Source organism: Ovis aries, chromosome 17, assembly GCF_016772045.2.
Source record: "Ovis aries strain OAR_USU_Benz2616 breed Rambouillet chromosome 17, ARS-UI_Ramb_v3.0, whole genome shotgun sequence".
Classification (NCBI taxonomy): Eukaryota; Metazoa; Chordata; class Mammalia; order Artiodactyla; family Bovidae; genus Ovis; species Ovis aries.
This window is the reverse complement of record NC_056070.1, coordinates 37094526-37112135: the sequence shown is the minus strand read 5'-3', so window position 1 is coordinate 37112135 and position 17610 is coordinate 37094526. Positions and strand designations below refer to the sequence as shown.

Here is a 17610-nt window from a genome sequence, read left to right as displayed (position 1 = left end):
CTCACTAGGCTCCTCCATCCATGGGATTTTCCAGGCAAGAGTACTGGAGTGGGGTGCCATTGCCTTCTCCAACAAACAATACTACAACCTATAGTAATAAAAATAATCTTCCATGGAAACAGATACATGTATCAGTGGAAAAGAATAAAGGGCCCAGAAATAAACTCACAGATAATAACATTAATAATAAAGAAACCAAGAAAATGCAATGGGGAAGAATAGTCCCTTAAATAAATTGTGTTGGGAAGATTAGACAGCCATATGCAAAAGACTGAAATTGGACCACTATCTTACACCCTACATAAAAATAAATACAAAATGGATTAAAGACTTGTATGTGATACCTGAAACCATAAAATCTTCTAGAAGAAAACATAGGTGCTAAGCTCCAAGAATTTGAGCAAACTATTGGAGATAGTGAATGAAAGGTAAGCCTGGCACGCTGCTGTCCATGGGGTCACAGACACAACTGAGTGACTGACCAACAAAAGCAAAGCTCCTTGATATCACACTTCTTGTGGACTTTTGGGCTCTTAGCCAAAAAACAATGGCAACCAAAGCAAAAACAAGCAAGTAGAGTGCATTAAATAAAATGCTTCTGGACAGCAAAGGATACCATCTGAAAAAAAAAAAAAAGAAACCTACTGAATGGGAGAAGATATTTGCAAACCACAAGCTTGGTAAAGGAGTTAATACCCAAAACATACCAATACCTTAAATACCTCAATAGCAAAGCACCAACAATCCAATCAAAAACATAGGTAAAGAATCCAAATAGATATTTTTCCTAAGAAGACATTCAAATTGACAACAGCCACATAAACAGATGTTCAACATCATTATCAGAGAAATGCAAATCAAAACCACAGTAAGATATCACCTCACACCTGTTAGAATGACAGTTACCAAAACTACATGAAATAATAAGTGCTAAAGAGGATGTGGAAAAAAGGAAAACCTTGTACACTCTTAGTAGAAATGTCAATTGGTGCAGCCACTATGGAAAACAGTATGGAGATTACTCATAAAATTAAAAATAAAACTACCATATAATCCAGGTATTCCACTTCTGTGTACTTAACCTAAGAAAATGAACACACTAATTCAAAAAGATATATGTGTTTCTATGTTTAATACAGCATTATTTACAAACATTAAGATATAGAAGCAAATTACCGCCTATTCATGGATGAATGGATAATGATGTGATGCATATATATTTGTGTGTGTGTGTGCTCAGTTGCTCAGGTATGTTCAACTATTTGTGACTCGATGGACTGTAGCCCTACAGGCTCCTCTCTCCATGGGATCTTTTAGGCAAGAATACTCGAGTGAGTTGCTGTTTCCTCCACTAGGCAATCTTCCTGACCCAGGGATTGAATGCATATCTCCTGTGTCTCCTGCATTGTAGGCAGATTCTTTACCTGCTGAGTGCTTCCCTCCAATGGCTCAGCAGTTTAAAAATCCACCTGAGAAGCAGGGGACATGAGTTCAATCCCTGAGTCAGTATGATCCACTGGAGGAGGGTATGGCAACTGACTCCAATATTCTTGCCAGAAAATCCCATGGTCAGAGGAGCCTGGTGGGCTGCAGTCCATGGGGTCACAAACAGTTGGATGCAACTGAGGAGAGCTCTCTTTCTCTCTATCTCCCTCTCATACACACATACATATATAGGTACACACACACACACACACACACACAAATATACACAGAGCGAATACTACTCAGCCAAATAAAAAGAAGGAAATGTCATTTTCTATAGCAGACCAAAGGGTGTTATGCTAAATGAAATAAATCAGACAATTTCACTTATATATGGAGTATAAAAAACAAAGCAAACATACAACACAAAACTTGTATATACAGAGGACAGATGGGCAGTTATCAGATTGGAAAGGGTAAAAGAGTTGGGGAAATGAGTGAAGGGGGTCAATTGCATGATGATGGATGGTAACTAGACTTATTATGGTAATTGCTTTGTAATGTGTACAAGGATTGATTGCTTTATGGTTTACATCTGAAACAAGCAAAATATTATATACCATTTTACCTCAATTGAAAAAAAAAACAAACACAATAATCCATAACACAAATCTGAGGTGATTTTGTTTAAGGCCATGCCTCTTAAACAATTTTGAATGATCCTGAGATTATGGCACAAAGTGTCTTAGCATCTTGGCAAATTAAACATTACTTTCCATATAACCTGAGGAAATTTCCCAGATATAAGCAAAGTTAGAAAACTTTTATCAAAATAAAAAATTATAAATTTGGAGGCATTTCTCTTTTGAAGCATTCAAAGACATTAAACAAGAATATTAGTAAAATGTAACAAATATGAGTGAATATCTCGCACCTGTGATTTAGGGATTCTTTATAAAGTAGCAAAGAATAAATGCATAGGTGATGGCTCTCTTAAGCAAGAGTAAAAAGATAACTAAAATTTATACACAAATACATCACTAAGGAAAAGAATTGGCTCAACTCTTTTCTATGGACATCCCATAGCATACAATTTTCACTTCTTTCCATCATCTAAGGTGATGGTCACTTCTTCATGCTTATTTTCAACAGACAACATGGAAAGAAGAAATTAATTCCTGCAGTTGTTCAGGTTTTGTCTCATGACGGGGGCTGTACCCTATTGAATTTAGATTCTGAAACTCTAGGTATAAACAGTGATGAAATATATTCCTTCATTCCAGGAAATAAACCATTTATTTATTTTATTAATATGCGTTGTTCTAACACATTATGAAGTATTTGAAGCTAAAACTGCCTTTACCCACTTTAACACTTCATAAACTACAGGCTGTTGCAACTCTAATAGCTAGTATATAGAGATAGAAAAGTGAAAGTGAAGTCATTCAACCATGTTCCAGTCTTTGCGACCCCATGGACTGTAGCTTGTCAGGCTCCTCCGATGGGATTTTCCAGGCAAGAGTACTGGAGTGGGTTGCCATATAATTAATTGTTGGTAATTACAGAAATTCTTAGAGCCAGAACTTTATGATTTAAGTTGAGGCAATTTCACCAACACAGTGGTATATAACGTGCTTACCATGCTTAAACAAGTGATTTGGATAATTTTAAATATTCAATAAATGCCTTCCAGATAGTAGAATGGATATGACAGTGTAATAATTCTCTTGAATTGTAATATCTGATTTCATTAAGCTCCTCAGAATTCACAAGGTCTAGACTATATCACATGAGATACACAAATTATACACAACCTCTGTTGATGTACTCACATTGATGTCTTCCAAATCTAAGTTGTTGAGAATAATATTGTTCCTCTTCCAAATGATGGGGGGTCTCAGTGCTCCCTGAATGGCACAGCTCAGAACGGTACTCTGCCCCACTGTTGCCGCTGTGATGCTTAGTTTCTGATCTTCAGGCAGACTCAACTGGATAACCTCTGAAAAGATAAAGTGTCAGGAATATTGAGGAGCATGTAGTTTCGTAAAGTTAATTAATACAAAGTTTCTGAATACAACTAATTAAAGCTTTTAAATTGTATAAAATGGAGCAAAGCTTGTGATGAAATGAGAAAAATAGTAAATTGTTTCCAATAAAAGGTCAGAATGACATTTCAGTTTCATTGATTGACAGGCACCCTCATGAGGCACAGAACTATTAAACATGAAATGAATATCAGGAGTAGAGTTATAATAAGCCTGGCAGATTGCACCCAGAAGAGAGATAAATTATTTAACTGCCAAATCGACATGTAGTGTGTCACTGGCATTGAAATAAAAATGATGTTGTTTATTCACTGATAGATTTATATTGTGGGTGAGGTGAGATCATTGCTGGCTGGCTTCACAGAACACTAGCATAGCTGAATGGGTAAAATGCATCATTATGCTGGGAAACATAAATTGACTCTAAAGGAGTAAGATTTATTTGGGAAGTTGAAGGAGGAAAAACTGAAGTTCACCAACTAAACAACAATTTCCTAAAATTCTGTCAGCTGCCTCTGTCACACAGTGTGAGTACAGTAAAGCCATTTCCTTATTCATAAAATTTACATATACTTAAATAATCATTAACATATTTCTAATTATAATGCTATAGCAGGAAATATAATTTGAATCTGGATCTGCTTTCCTGTCCTGATTCCAGACAGTCCTTACCAATGTTGGGAATGAACTGTGTCATTCAGGAGAAATGCCTGGGATAATCCCCTGTCTTCATCCATATGACAACTGCCCTTTAGTTTTCAAATGACATTCACTGGCTCGCTATCATTTCTATGCTATGATGGAGTTGTGCATTTTGATTTTGCTCAGTCTCTTTCAGGAAAGAAAGAGCAAAATCACTATTCTCACTGAAATTTCTGTGGAAGTGGAGAGACTATAACTGTCATTTTTTCCTTTGTTGCTGTTGATGATATTTTTTTTTTATGATGGGGGAATTGGCTGTCAAAAGTGGTGGCTTTTAATTTGCAATCAATATTATCAGGTACAATTAGTGCTGTCTGCTCCCTTCCTTTTCACCACTTGAACTTTCTCTCTCTCTCTGAATCCTGTCTACCTCTTAAGGAGGAAGGTAAATGCTAATCAAATGACTTTTTTTGAAAGAGCCTGCCTGCCAATACAGGAGACACAAGAGATGTGGGTTTTATCTCTGGGTCAGGAAGATTCCCTGGAGGAAGAAATGGCAACCCATTCCAGTACTCTTGCCTGGAGAATCCCATGGACAGAGAAGCCTTGAGGGCTACAGTCCATAGGGTCACAAAGAGTCAGACAGGACAGAAGCGACTTAGCACACAGAGTGCATTCAACAAACAGTTCTTTGAAGTTTCGGTACTATTAAAAATTGTAACATCAAAAATAGCACACATCTTTGTCTCAGAAGGCCAGTATTTAACATATTGTCCCCTATATGCATTTGTTAAGTGCTGTTATATAAAATCTTGTCTTTAAACCTAAAAGTCATAGTTATTCAAGCCCTCATTATTTTGTGTGGTCAAAGAATGGGGTAGGCAATCTTTTGAAATTGAAAAACCCTATCAGAAGAGACTCAGTCAAATTTATTCTTTTGTTCCTTATATCACTGAATGAAATGAAAGCAATGAGGAACAAGTGTCTTGGCCAGTCATTTGTATTGACAATTTAATGTTCCTTAATGACGTTTATCCATATTCACATTTTATTTCAATGTTCACTGAGTAACAAGACCATAGGGAATATGTTCAATTATCTTTTCTGTAATATTCACTCTGTTGTACTTCTCTATAGATATATAATTATATAAAATCTCTAAAAGAAAATATATTTAACTAATTAGACACATGACATTTTTGATATTTGCAGATAGGGTATCTTTATGTCTTTTTATTTATATTACAAACTTAAAGGGAAGACAGAAAACCATAAAAGTGATAACATAATGTAGGGTACCACATAAGAATTATTAACAATTTTCATTAGCATTCCTGAATTTCAGTTTCTGGTTCCTCATAAAATCATGTACAAGATAATGAGACATTTGATTCTGAAAACAGCATGTTAACATTGGCTATTCTGACATTTAATAATAGAGTTGGTACTGAATCACCTTGAAATACCTTCACTAAACTTTTGCATCTGGTATTAGGTCTTAGGCCATTCAAATAGTTGTGCTTTTGGTAGTTATATATTACAATGCTAATTAGATAACATGAATATTTTAAAATAAATGCCGAGATTTGGCATAACATTATGTAGGACATCCTTTTAAAATGTAATTTTTTGAGAGCTTGCCTAATTAGAATTAAGAATTACTATTCACCCAGGGAATATTAACATGCACAGCAAAAACTTTTATGTTAATTTGGAGATTATGGTTTTAAATGATTTTAAAAATTATCTCAGTAATATATGCTATTAATTAATATGTATTTTTAAAAATCTTTAGACCTTTTTCCTCCAGGTTTCATGCTACACATTTCACCTTTTCCTTAATAATTATATAGAGCTACATGCACAAATATAATTATATTTACAAGTTATTCTTCAAAATCAAGTGATGCTTTCCTTAAGAAAATTTAGCTGCAAGATTTATTTTATTTGCAAAATTGACATGCTCATCATTAATCATCTTTCTCTTAGTTATTACCAGACTAAGATTTAGTCTCAAAAAATCACAAATGTTAAATATTGTTATTCTTGTACTCTAAGGTCTTTCAACATGCTTTTATGGTAAGTAAAATGTTTATAAAATATGTCCATTCATATATTTCATAGAGAAATGATGCTTATACCTAGAAATACATTCACAAAAACAGTTATGAAACTATGTGAGTCCGTTTAAAGAGGTGAGATTGATTGTATCTGAGTGTTTGTGTGTATGTTAGTGATCATAGTTGTTAGTCTAGAAATACGATTTTCAAAGAAAAAATGTTAAAACTTTAATTCTATATCAGTTACAATTAATATACAACTTTGTAGATATATATCAATGATAACATTTTTGTTTGCATTCTGTCCGCAAATATCTTATGCTAGTTATGTACAGGCAAGCAACTGTTATGCGCAGTGCAGCATCTTTCATTTTAGTACTCTATCTCTTTAGCTCCAATGATAATGCTCATTTGAAGGTCTTGTTTAAAATCATGCATCACATGACAACAAGTCATTTAATGTCCTGACCAAAGGTAAAAGCACATAGGTTAGATATAACAGATATTACTGAGCTTTTTGAAACATGTCAGTACTTTTTTTTTTGCCTATAAGTTTGGCCTCTTATTGGAAGCTGTCTCAAGAATTCAAAGAAGAAACCAGAGACTAGTTGTGGTGTTTCTTTTGATCTCGTATTATGAAGACTATTGCTGCCATTTCCAGATCAGCTTCTTTTGTTTTCTTACTTGGAAAGGCTGAGAGGCAATAAAATAGTTTTTCTATGGATCTCTTTTTATACTTTCACAATTTGACTTAGAGGATTATAAAGTGTTTGTTTTCAAAAGCATGAAAAATTGAATTCTCCTCTAGCAGAACCTGAAGTTGGACAGACAAGAGTAGTTGAATACAACTTTAACTGCTTTATTCCAATAGCAACTAGTTGATAAGAATAACAATAAGAACTATAATAAAAATATTATGTAAATTTCAAGTAGTACAGAAAGGAAGAAAATATTTTGACTATTTGTGAAACACCAGTTTATATAAGAAGATCATCTTAGTAACTGAAAATCAATTCTGTATATCATAATTTGTCATAAACAGAATTCTGTTCTTCTTAACACCTACATCTTTTCAAGTTCCTAAGTATATACTTATGTTGAATATCTTATTTAATTGATTGAAATATTAGTCTCATAATTTATTGAGCTGATCATGCTTATAATTTCTACTGTAGGAATGATACCTAGAAGATATTTTATCAGTGATATTTTCAAATAACATGTATTTTCCCTTCTCTATTCCACTAACAGAAATTATTAATTAATTAAAAGCAGATAATAATGTAAAAAAATCACAATAAAAGACATTTAGGAAGTATAGAAGGAATGAATTAATTATTTTCATAGTAAGAAAACCATAGTCAATGACAAGCTCTTTAACTGGGAAATTATTGTGGCATTGTCTATTAAGAAATAAGTGATTTCCAAATAAATGTTAAGTCTGATCTAAGTTAGACATGCCAATATATACATTAACTTATTATGAAAAAATGTTTTTTATGCTAATTGATTATCTATAAACTATTATATACTTATATAACAATGTGTATTATAAAAACAAAACAAAATGAATTTAAGATAAGAATTAGAAACTTCTTCAATAGCAATGTATTAGACAATTTGGACAAACTCTTCCACTAAAGAAATAAAATAGCAACAAACAAATAAATAACCCTGAATTAAACACACATAATATATTTTAAAGAATATATGAAAGAGATAATTTTTTTCTCATTCTTAACTAGGAAAGAAGTAAGACATTGAGAAATTTCCCAGCCTGTGTCCTGAATGGTGTCACAGTGCTTTGGGAATTTTTCCACCATAAGAAGATGACAGAGCAGCCTAAATGCCCTATGTGGTTTCTCATAGCTAGAGGCATGGAATAGATGGGATAGGTACCATCTCCCTCTGTGACAGGAGTTTAAAGTGTCTCACTCTACTAGCAAACATGTGAATTGCAGGCTACTTTTTTCTAGGTGTTTCATAAAACAGTCTTCCTCTCCATACTAAGATAACATCATTCTAGTTTATCTAACTATTGTTATAAAAATTTTAAATAAAATATCCAGTAAACAATGAAGGATCACATAGCACACACAAAAAAAGACTATAGCATTATGAGAATAATTATGAAAATGATCAGCAAGATCAAACCAGTCAATCCCAAAGGAAATCAATCCTAAATATTCATTGGAAGGACTGATGCTGAAGCTGGAACTCCAGTACTTTGGCCACCTGAAGTGAAGATCTGACTCACTGGAAAAGACCCTGATGTTGGGAAAGATTGAGGGAAAGAGGAGAAAGGGATGACAGAGGATGAGGTGGTAAGATGGCATCACTGACTCAATGGACATGAGTCAGAGCAAACTCTGGGAGATAGTGAAGAACACGGAAGCCTGGCATGCTACAGTTAATGGGGTCACAAAGAGTCAGACATGACTTAGTTACTGAACAAGGTATGAAAATAAGGATAAATAAAATAACAACAGTAACAAACACATCAAGTTTGTAAAATATAGGTTTATGAAAGCAAAATCAGCTTAGAAATTCTAAAAAAAATAAATGTATAATCTACAAACATTTTAAGTTGATTAAAGAGCCAAATATAAATTATATAAGTAGAAAATATTGCATTGGTCACAAAAGAATTGAATTCCAGAGAACTGAATTCCTTTTTTCTGAGAGAATTTTGTAAAGACCAGAATAAACGGAAATCTAAAGGTTCAAAGTCTTGTGAATATGGTGGATGAATCAGAACTTCCAGGGAAGCTGTAACAGTTTTTGCCTGGTCAACAAAGAAATATGTGGTCTTGCATTATCCTGATGGAAGATTATGTTTCCTGTTGACTACAATTTTCATCAAATGCTGCTTTTAGTTGGTCTGAGAAAAGTACTTGTTGGAACTAATCACTTGGTTTTTCAGAAGGAGATTATAATAGAGGACTCTGTTTCAATCCCACCATATACACAGCATCGGTTTATTTGAGTGAAGCTGGCCTTTGGTGTGGTTGTTGGTAGTTCATTTTGCTTGCCCCATGATCACTTCCATTCTGCATTATGGTACACATTATATCCACTTTTCATTGCCCATTACAATTTGTTTAAAATACAGGATGTTTTCATTACATTTAAGCAGAGAATCACCTGCAGAAGCATGGTCAAGAAGGCTGTTTTGCTTAACATATGTGGAACCTAAACATCAAAATGATAAACATAACCAAGCTGCTACATATTATTTTCAGCACTTGATGTGGATATTTTGAGTATGTTGGCTATCTCCCACATGGTGTACTGTTTGTTCTCAATTAATGTCTTTATTTGATCACTATAAACTTCCTCTGACCTACCCAACCTTGGAGCATCCTCCAGCAATGGATAAATCTCCAGCATGAAACTTCTCAAACCACTTTTGACATATCCGATCTGTCACAGCACCTTCTTATACAGTGCATAATTTTCCTTTTAGAGTTTCAATTGCATTTTTACCTTTCTTGAAATAATATAATATGCCCACAATGTTGGATTTTTTTCTTTCATCTTCAATATTAAAATGGTTACACACAAAATTACCAGTTTTGGTAAACTTTAATGTACAGTTACAGACATTATTTTATTTTTGGGGGGCTCCAAAATCACTGCAGATGTGCCTGCAGCCATGAAATTAAAAGACGCTTGCTCCTTGGGAGAAAAATTATGACCAAACTAGACAACATATTAAAAAGCAGAGACATTACTTTGCAGCAAATGTCCATCTAGTCAAAGCTATGGTTTTTCTAGTAAGGTATGGATGTGAGAGTTGGATTATAAAGAAAGCTGAGCACCAAAGATATGATGCTTTTAAACTGTGGTGTTAGAGAAGACTCTTAAGAGTCCCTTGGACTGCAAGGAGATCCAACCAGTTAATTCTAAAGGAAATCAGTCCTGAATATTCACTGAAAGGACTGATACTGAAGCTGAAACTCCAATACTTCGTCCACCTGATGTGAAGAACTGACTCATTAGAAAAGACTCTGATATGGGAAATATTGAAGGCAGAAGGAGAGAGGACGGCAGAGGATGAGATGTTTGGATGGCATCACCGACTCAATGGACGTGAGTTTGAGTAAATCCCAGGAGCTGGCGATGGCAGGGAGGCCTGGCTGCTACAGTCCATAGGGTCACAAAGAGTCAGACACAACTGAGTGACTGAACTGAACTGAATGTGCATTGATATGATAATTGTCACAATACAATCAAACAAAATTGCTTTGAATGAAATTAAAAAGACAACAAAGTGCTACTAGAGCCAACTTATGGAAAAACAAAATGAAGTTTTTGGCCAAACTCATAAAAAAACCTGAAATTAAGAATTAAATTGATGTCATTAAGAACAGATTATACCCATAATAAAAAAAAAGTCATAAACTGAGAAAGAGCTTAAAAGAAACATTACAGAATTAAAAGCAGAAAATTAAAATTTGAGATATACACAAAAAGGTATGTGAAACCTAGAAGAAACAAAGGTAATTGGGCAGAAGTAGTATTTGAAGAAATAGTAGCTAAGAGATTTCTCTAAATATCGGGAGTCTAATCTATAGGTTTACGATCATCAAATGTCAAGCAAAGCAAATGTAACACTAGAATAATCCACACATAGACAGTAGTGACATTGAAGAAAATAAAAGACAAATCTAAAAATTATGTAGATGAAAAAATACAGATTGACTTTGCAGTAAGGAGAGTTAGGTAACTGATACCATGAGTGCAAATAGGAACAAGAAGCTACTGGGATTATATAAGTGATGAAACAAAGTAAACTCAATCTTAGAATTTTATACACACACATACAAATTAAAATAAATATGCTTTCAAAAAATAGTAAGAAAATATATGTCTAGTAACTTAAGTTTAATTCTGAAGGCATTTCTTCAGGCAAAGGAAAATGATTTTAGATGGAAGCTTAAAGATACAAGAGGAAAAGTGAGAAAACAAGGTGCTTAAATATGTATCCAATTTAAAACTTTGATACTTCAAGAGTGCATGATAATGTAATTATACACATTTATAATAACAATAAATATATTTATAATAATATATAATGTAAATAAAATATCTTCAAAATCTTATGGTAGAGAATTATTAAATAAGGACCAAAAAGTTACCTTTACAAAATGATTTATATGTTTGATACATTATTATTTAGATCATTTTCTCTTCAAAAGATACTACTCAGTTCAGTTCAGTTCAGTCATGTCTGACTCTTTGCGACCCCATGGAGTGCAGCACTCCAGGCCTCCCTGTCTATCACCAACTCCTGGAGTTGACTCAAACTCATGTCCATTGAGTCAGTGATGCCATCTGACAATCTCATCCTCTGTCATCCCCTTCTCCTTCTGCCTTCAATTGTTCCCAGCATCAGGGTCTTTTTTAATGAGTCAGTTCTTCACATCAGGTGGCCAAAAACTACAGTTTCAACTTCAGTCCTTCCAATGAATATTCAGGACTGATTTCCTTTAGGATGGACTGGTTGGATCTCCTTCCTGTCCAAGGGACTCTCAAGAGTATTCTCCAACACCATAGTTCAAAAACATCAATTCTTTGGCACTCAGCTTTCTTTATAGTCCAACTCTCACATCCGTACATGACTACTGGAAAAACCATAGCCTTGACTAGATGGACCTTTGTTGGCAAAGTAATGTCTCTGCTTTTGAATATGCTTTCTAGTTTGGTCATAGATTTTCTTCCATGGAGCTCCTCTGTCCATGGGATTTTCCAGGCAATAGTACTGGAATGGATTGCCATTTCCTTCTTCCGGGGGATCTTCTAGATGCAGGGATAGAACCCGGGTCTCCAACATTATAGACAGACCCTTTACCGTCTGAGCCACCAGGGGAGTCCTCCAAGGATAAAGTGTTTTTTAATTTCCTGACTCCAGTCACCATCTACAGTGAGTTTGGAGCCCAAGAAAATGAAGTCTGTCACTTTTTTCACTATTTCCCCAACTTTTTGCCATGCAATGATGAGACCAGATGCCATGATCTTAGTTTTCTGAAAGTTGAGTTTTAACCCAACTTTTTCACTCTCCTCTTTCACTTTCATCAAGAGGCTCTTTAGTTCTTCTTCTCTTTCTGCCATAAGGGTGGTGTCATCTGCATATCTCAGGTTATTGATATTTCTCCTGGAAATCTTGATTCTAGCTTGTGCTTCATCCAGCCCAGCATTTCTGATGATGTATTCTGCATATAAGTTAAATTAGCAGGGTGACCATATACAGTCTTAACATACTCCTTTCCCCATTTGGAACCAGTCTGTTGTTCCATGTCCAGTTCTAACTGTTGCTTCCTGACCCTCACACAGATTTCTAAAGATACTATTAATGGACCAAAAATGCAAGCCACAAAGCAGGAAAAGATACTTTCCATCTACAAAGCTAGCAAAGTTATTATATATAGAATTAATAGACTCTGAAAATTGATAAGAAAAAGCTCCAAAGAACTACCAACAAGAGACTCAAAAAAATGCTTTATGAATGAATTAATCCATGGCTAAGAAAAATCTGAAAAAGTGTTCAAAATATACAAATAATCAGTGAGATACAAATTAAGCCAAGTCTTCCAGATTGGTATGGATCACTAAATCTAATGTCAAGAAGAATTTGAAGCAACATGAATTGTTACATAACTTGAAAAATAGTTTCACCTAAAATTTCTTTCTGCATTGGTAAATGAAGCTCGGCTAGAGAAACTTTCCCTGCCAGCTCATGTTTCCAAGGACTCAGTTATCTATATGCCTTGTGGAAGCCTATAGTATGACACAGAGATGGCAGAATATTCAAGCGTTATAAAGACGATGCAGAGGAAGCAATAGATATGTACTCAAAGTATCTTTAATATACTGAACAGAGGGGAAAAGTAGAGAGGTTTAAATGTGGAAAAATGAATCTGATAAGGAATAGGAAAAAGAAATCCCAAGTTTATCCTCAGGAAAAGAAGCCACTAGTGAAGAAACTTCTGAGTATTTAAGTGAGAATAGAATTATTTCTTTCACAAGTTCTGAAAGAAAGAAGGACTTATAATCACAAACATAAATAAAAGTATTTTGTAGTTAAAACCAAAGGTCATTTTTTTTCCTCTGTCATTGGTGGGATTTAAAAGCTATGGGGATATATTTTTAAAAAGACTTTTCCATAAAAGATTTTTCTATAAAACAATGAAGCAAAAAGGTCCATGTTCAAAAGTAGAATTTTATTCTTATTCACTTTATAACTAGTAATAAGGAAAATATATTATTATAGACAGGACTGTATTTTGACAATACTTCAAGTAGTTTTACATGTTCACAATAGGCAGCCTCATTTTCCTTTTTATTTATTCATGATTTTGATATTCTTTCTGTGGTCTTACAAATATAATACAATTACCATTCAACATTTCTGTTCCATTTTATCTAATTTCTTTCTTTCAAATAAATTATATATAGTTGAATTTTAAACTGAAGAATAAGACCATTCATTCAATGATATGTATGACACTAACGGCTTGAAAAATAATTCTTTATGAAAAATAGTTTTTGTTTGAAACCTGATCTAACAAAAATTGTACCCAACAGGGAATTTGGTTAGCTACCCAAAGTAGTCAAGTTAATTTCAACTTTATGATTTGGAAAAATTGGAGTGCATACAACTGGACAATTTTATCATGATAAGTATATAGTCAGGGATAATAAGGTACTGATATTTCAATATATATTATACCAAGTTTAGTGTCTCCTAACAAGGGAGTCATTCTTTGTAGGACTAGAATAAATGGAAATAATTGTCAACAAGGCTTCCCTGATAGCTTAGTTGGTAAAGAATCTGCCTGCAATTCAGGAGACCTGGGTTCAATTCCAGGGTCAGGAAGCTCTGCTGAAGAAGGGATAGGCTACACACTCCTGTATTCTTGAGCTTCCCTTGTGGCTCAGCTGGAAAGGCTACCCACTTCGCTATTCTGGCCTAGAGAATTCCATGGACTGCATAGCCCATGGAGTTGCAAAGAGTTGGACACAACTCAGCAACTTTCACTCACTTCTTACCTGACATTTGCCAAGACATTGTTCTAAGTAGTTGATTTATTTAATCTTCACATCTATGAATAGATGTTTAGTGATCCTAACATTTTTTTTCTAATTACGGTACCCTCAGGTAAGGAAGAATTAAATAACTGAAGCTTCACCAGACATCTTGCGATCAGACAGGAACTTTCCCGAATGCAATAGGACACAAAAAGAGGAGTTTAGGTTCATGAACACAATCGGTGAGAAGAAAGAAAACACCCTATCTTTGGATATTCTGTACAGTAGTTGTCTTAAAAAGATACATGCTGACAAAGGAGCCTTCATAGCATGGGGAATGAAGGCATGACCTATATTACCAGCAACACTCAGATCTGATACATGGCTTGATGGTTTACCAGGTTTGATTTCGAACAGTGATTTAAACTCTGTCTCTCTCATTTTTTTTTCTTTTTTATGAAAAGATGGTACCTCTTAGAAATATTGTGAAGATAAGATATGATGTTTTGAAACACTTATAACTACTCCGGGCCTTTAGTAAATTCTCCATAACCTGCAGATGATATTACTAGTGAAGAGCTGTTGAAGTGCTTGTATGTTAAGATAGGCACCATTTCACCCAGTTTATAAATATACATTATGATTTCTTTGAGAAAGGTGAGAAAGGTATTGCTTATATAAAATCACATGGGTTTAATTTTCACAGATATTATTCAAGCATGAGAGAAAAAAAAAGTCTCATGACCCATCAGGCTACTTATGCTCTAGTTTTACATTCATCTACAAACTAAGTGCCCTTGAGGTTGAACTTAAATATATGTATGTTTAAAAAAAAAAAAGGCTATGACTTTGGAAAGCAGTATGAAGATACCTTAAAAAAAAAAAAACAAAAAATGCAGTTGTCATATGACTGCAAACCCACCCTTGGGCATATATCTGGAGAAAAAGATACAGTCAAAAGAATACATGTATCCCAATGTTTGTTGCAGCATTGTTTACAATATCCAAGACAAGGAAACAAAGTAAACCCCCACTGACATATGAATAGAAAAAGAAGATGTTGTACATACAGATAATGGACCACTCAGTCATTAAAAAGAATGAAATGATACCATTTGCAGCACATGGATGACCTAGAGATAGTCATACTGAGTGAAATCAGACAGAGAAAGACAAATATCATATGATATCACTTACATGTGAAATCTAAAATAGTTGATACAAATGAACTTATTTGCAAAACACAGACTCACAGACTTACAGAATGAATTTATTGTTACCAGGAGTTTGAGATTTACATGTTTCACTGATCCAGCTCACAGAGCCAATTGTCTTGCTGTTCACGCTGACCACACTGTTCACTGAACCCAGGGTAGGCAAGGTGCAGGCTAAGAGACTGGAAGGAGACTTGAGGAGCCATAGTAGCTGCGGACATGTTTATTCTGTCCTAGCTGATGCAACAGCTGTAGCAGCAGCCATGGCATAACCTAGCACAATGCAGTCTTCCCCCAGCTGCCAGAAGCCATGACAGTGTTCTCTCTTGGTTGGTGAAGCAGCCGTGGGCAGCAGACATGCTACAGTCTCTCCTCATGGCTGACCCAGTGGACACAGCCATGATGCAGCAGCAATGCTGCTGCTTTTTAGGTGGAGCTTATACTTCCCTACAGCACTAAGTAGCTTGTGAGCAAGCAAGTACCGCTTGGTGTGCATGCACTGTGCTGTAAGTGATCTCAGCTGTTACATAATTGTGATTTACAAAAAGTGGGGCAAGAGAGCCTGATAATGCCATCTTGGCTAATTTGCTCTCTCCCCACACATGTACACATTGCTGTGTTTAAAATGGATTGCCAACAAGGACCTACAGTATGGCACATGGAACTCTGCTCAATGTTATATAACAACTTAAATGGGAAGATAACTAAAAAAATAATACACACATGTACAAGGCTTCCCAGGTGGTGGTGCTGCTGTTGCTGCTAAGTTGCTTCAGTCATGTCCAACTCTGTGCAACCCCATAGACGGCAGCCCACCAGGCTCCCCCATCCCTGGGATTCTCCAGGCAAGAACTCTGGAATGGGTTGTCATTTCCTTCTCCAATGCATGAAAGTGAAAAGTGAAAGTGAAGCTGCTCAGTTGTGTCCGACTCTTAGTGACCCCATGGACTGCAGCCCACCAGGCTCCTCTGTCCATGGGATTTTCCAGGCAAGAGTACTGGAGTGGGTTGCCCTTGGTGCTAATGGTAAAGAACTTGCCTACCAATACAGGAGACAAGAGATTCGGGTTTGATCCCTGAGTTTGGAAGAAATGGCAAACCACTCCAGTTTTCTTGCCTTGGACAGAGCAGCCTGGTAGTCTACAGTCCATGTGGTTGTAAAGAGTCAGACAGGAATTAACTGACTTAGCAGGCACACATGTACATGTATAACTGAATCACATTGTTGTACAACTGAAACTACCACAACATTGTTAATCACTCCAAGATAAACAGTTTTTTAAAAGGGTTGGAACATACTCACTTTTCTATTTCTAAAAAGTTGTGAAAAATATCAATGAAATGTTGAAGTAATCAAGTATCTTTTTCCCTATACAATTTATTGATATAAACATCATACATGATTTGAGAAAATGTTATATTATGATCTAAAAATCTAAATGCGTAAAACACTGAATCATCTTGCTAGCTCTAGCAATTTATATAAAGTATATGATAATTTATAGATAGAATTCAGTGTAATAATTTGGGGTAAGAAATTGCATAGAAGTACTTCTCATACAATCCTACATGAGGAGTTTGCTGTGAACACTCATTCATCAGTCAAGGTAAAGCGATCATCTAATCAATACCCATTTCCTGTATGTTAACTGTGTGCTCAGTGGCCTGTTGAAAGCTATTCCAGATATAAGGAAAGAAAGTTAACCTGTGTTCATTCCCAGTTTATCTCTGGGAAACCCTAGGATGTTAATGCAAGAGTCAATCAAACAACGCATTATTTGCTCTGTCTTTAATAAATTGAAAAAAATTCACCATTTTTAAAGATACAGTCTGGCAGACAGAGCTGAATGAATGAACTATTCATTCCACACAGTGAAAGAGTATTTAAACATTTCCTACTGAAAAAGACTTTAGCATTGTTTGCCTAATTAAAACAATTCAGGTAAGAGAGATTGCTGTTAGTCATAATGCACTGCTATTATTGGTAAAACTGAAACTGGGATCCGGAGCATTTGCCTTCACTATGAAATTTTACTGAGTTAGAGTCTCTAAGATGTTAGAGCAAATGGATGTGAAGAATGGGGAATTGAACACTGGCTGTACATTTTGGCAGCTCTTCAACAGCATCAGAAGACTGGGCTTCAGCTATGCAAATCCAGAAACAAATTTAAACAATTCACCCAGAATTAATTAG

The 17610-nt window shown here is 35.0% G+C and overlaps 1 protein-coding gene across 4 annotated transcripts in view; it reads right to left on the bottom strand.

Moving 5' to 3' along the window:
* Positions 1–17610, bottom strand: part of FSTL5 (follistatin like 5) — a 937018-nt gene that overhangs the window by 304524 nt on the left and 614884 nt on the right. For all 4 annotated transcript variants that reach the window (XM_027956327.2, XM_042234380.1, XM_042234379.1 and 1 more), the window contains exon 7: positions 3258–3424. In XM_027956327.2, the coding sequence (XP_027812128.2) occupies positions 3258–3424 (167 nt within the window). The remainder of the gene's footprint in view (positions 1–3257; positions 3425–17610) is intronic.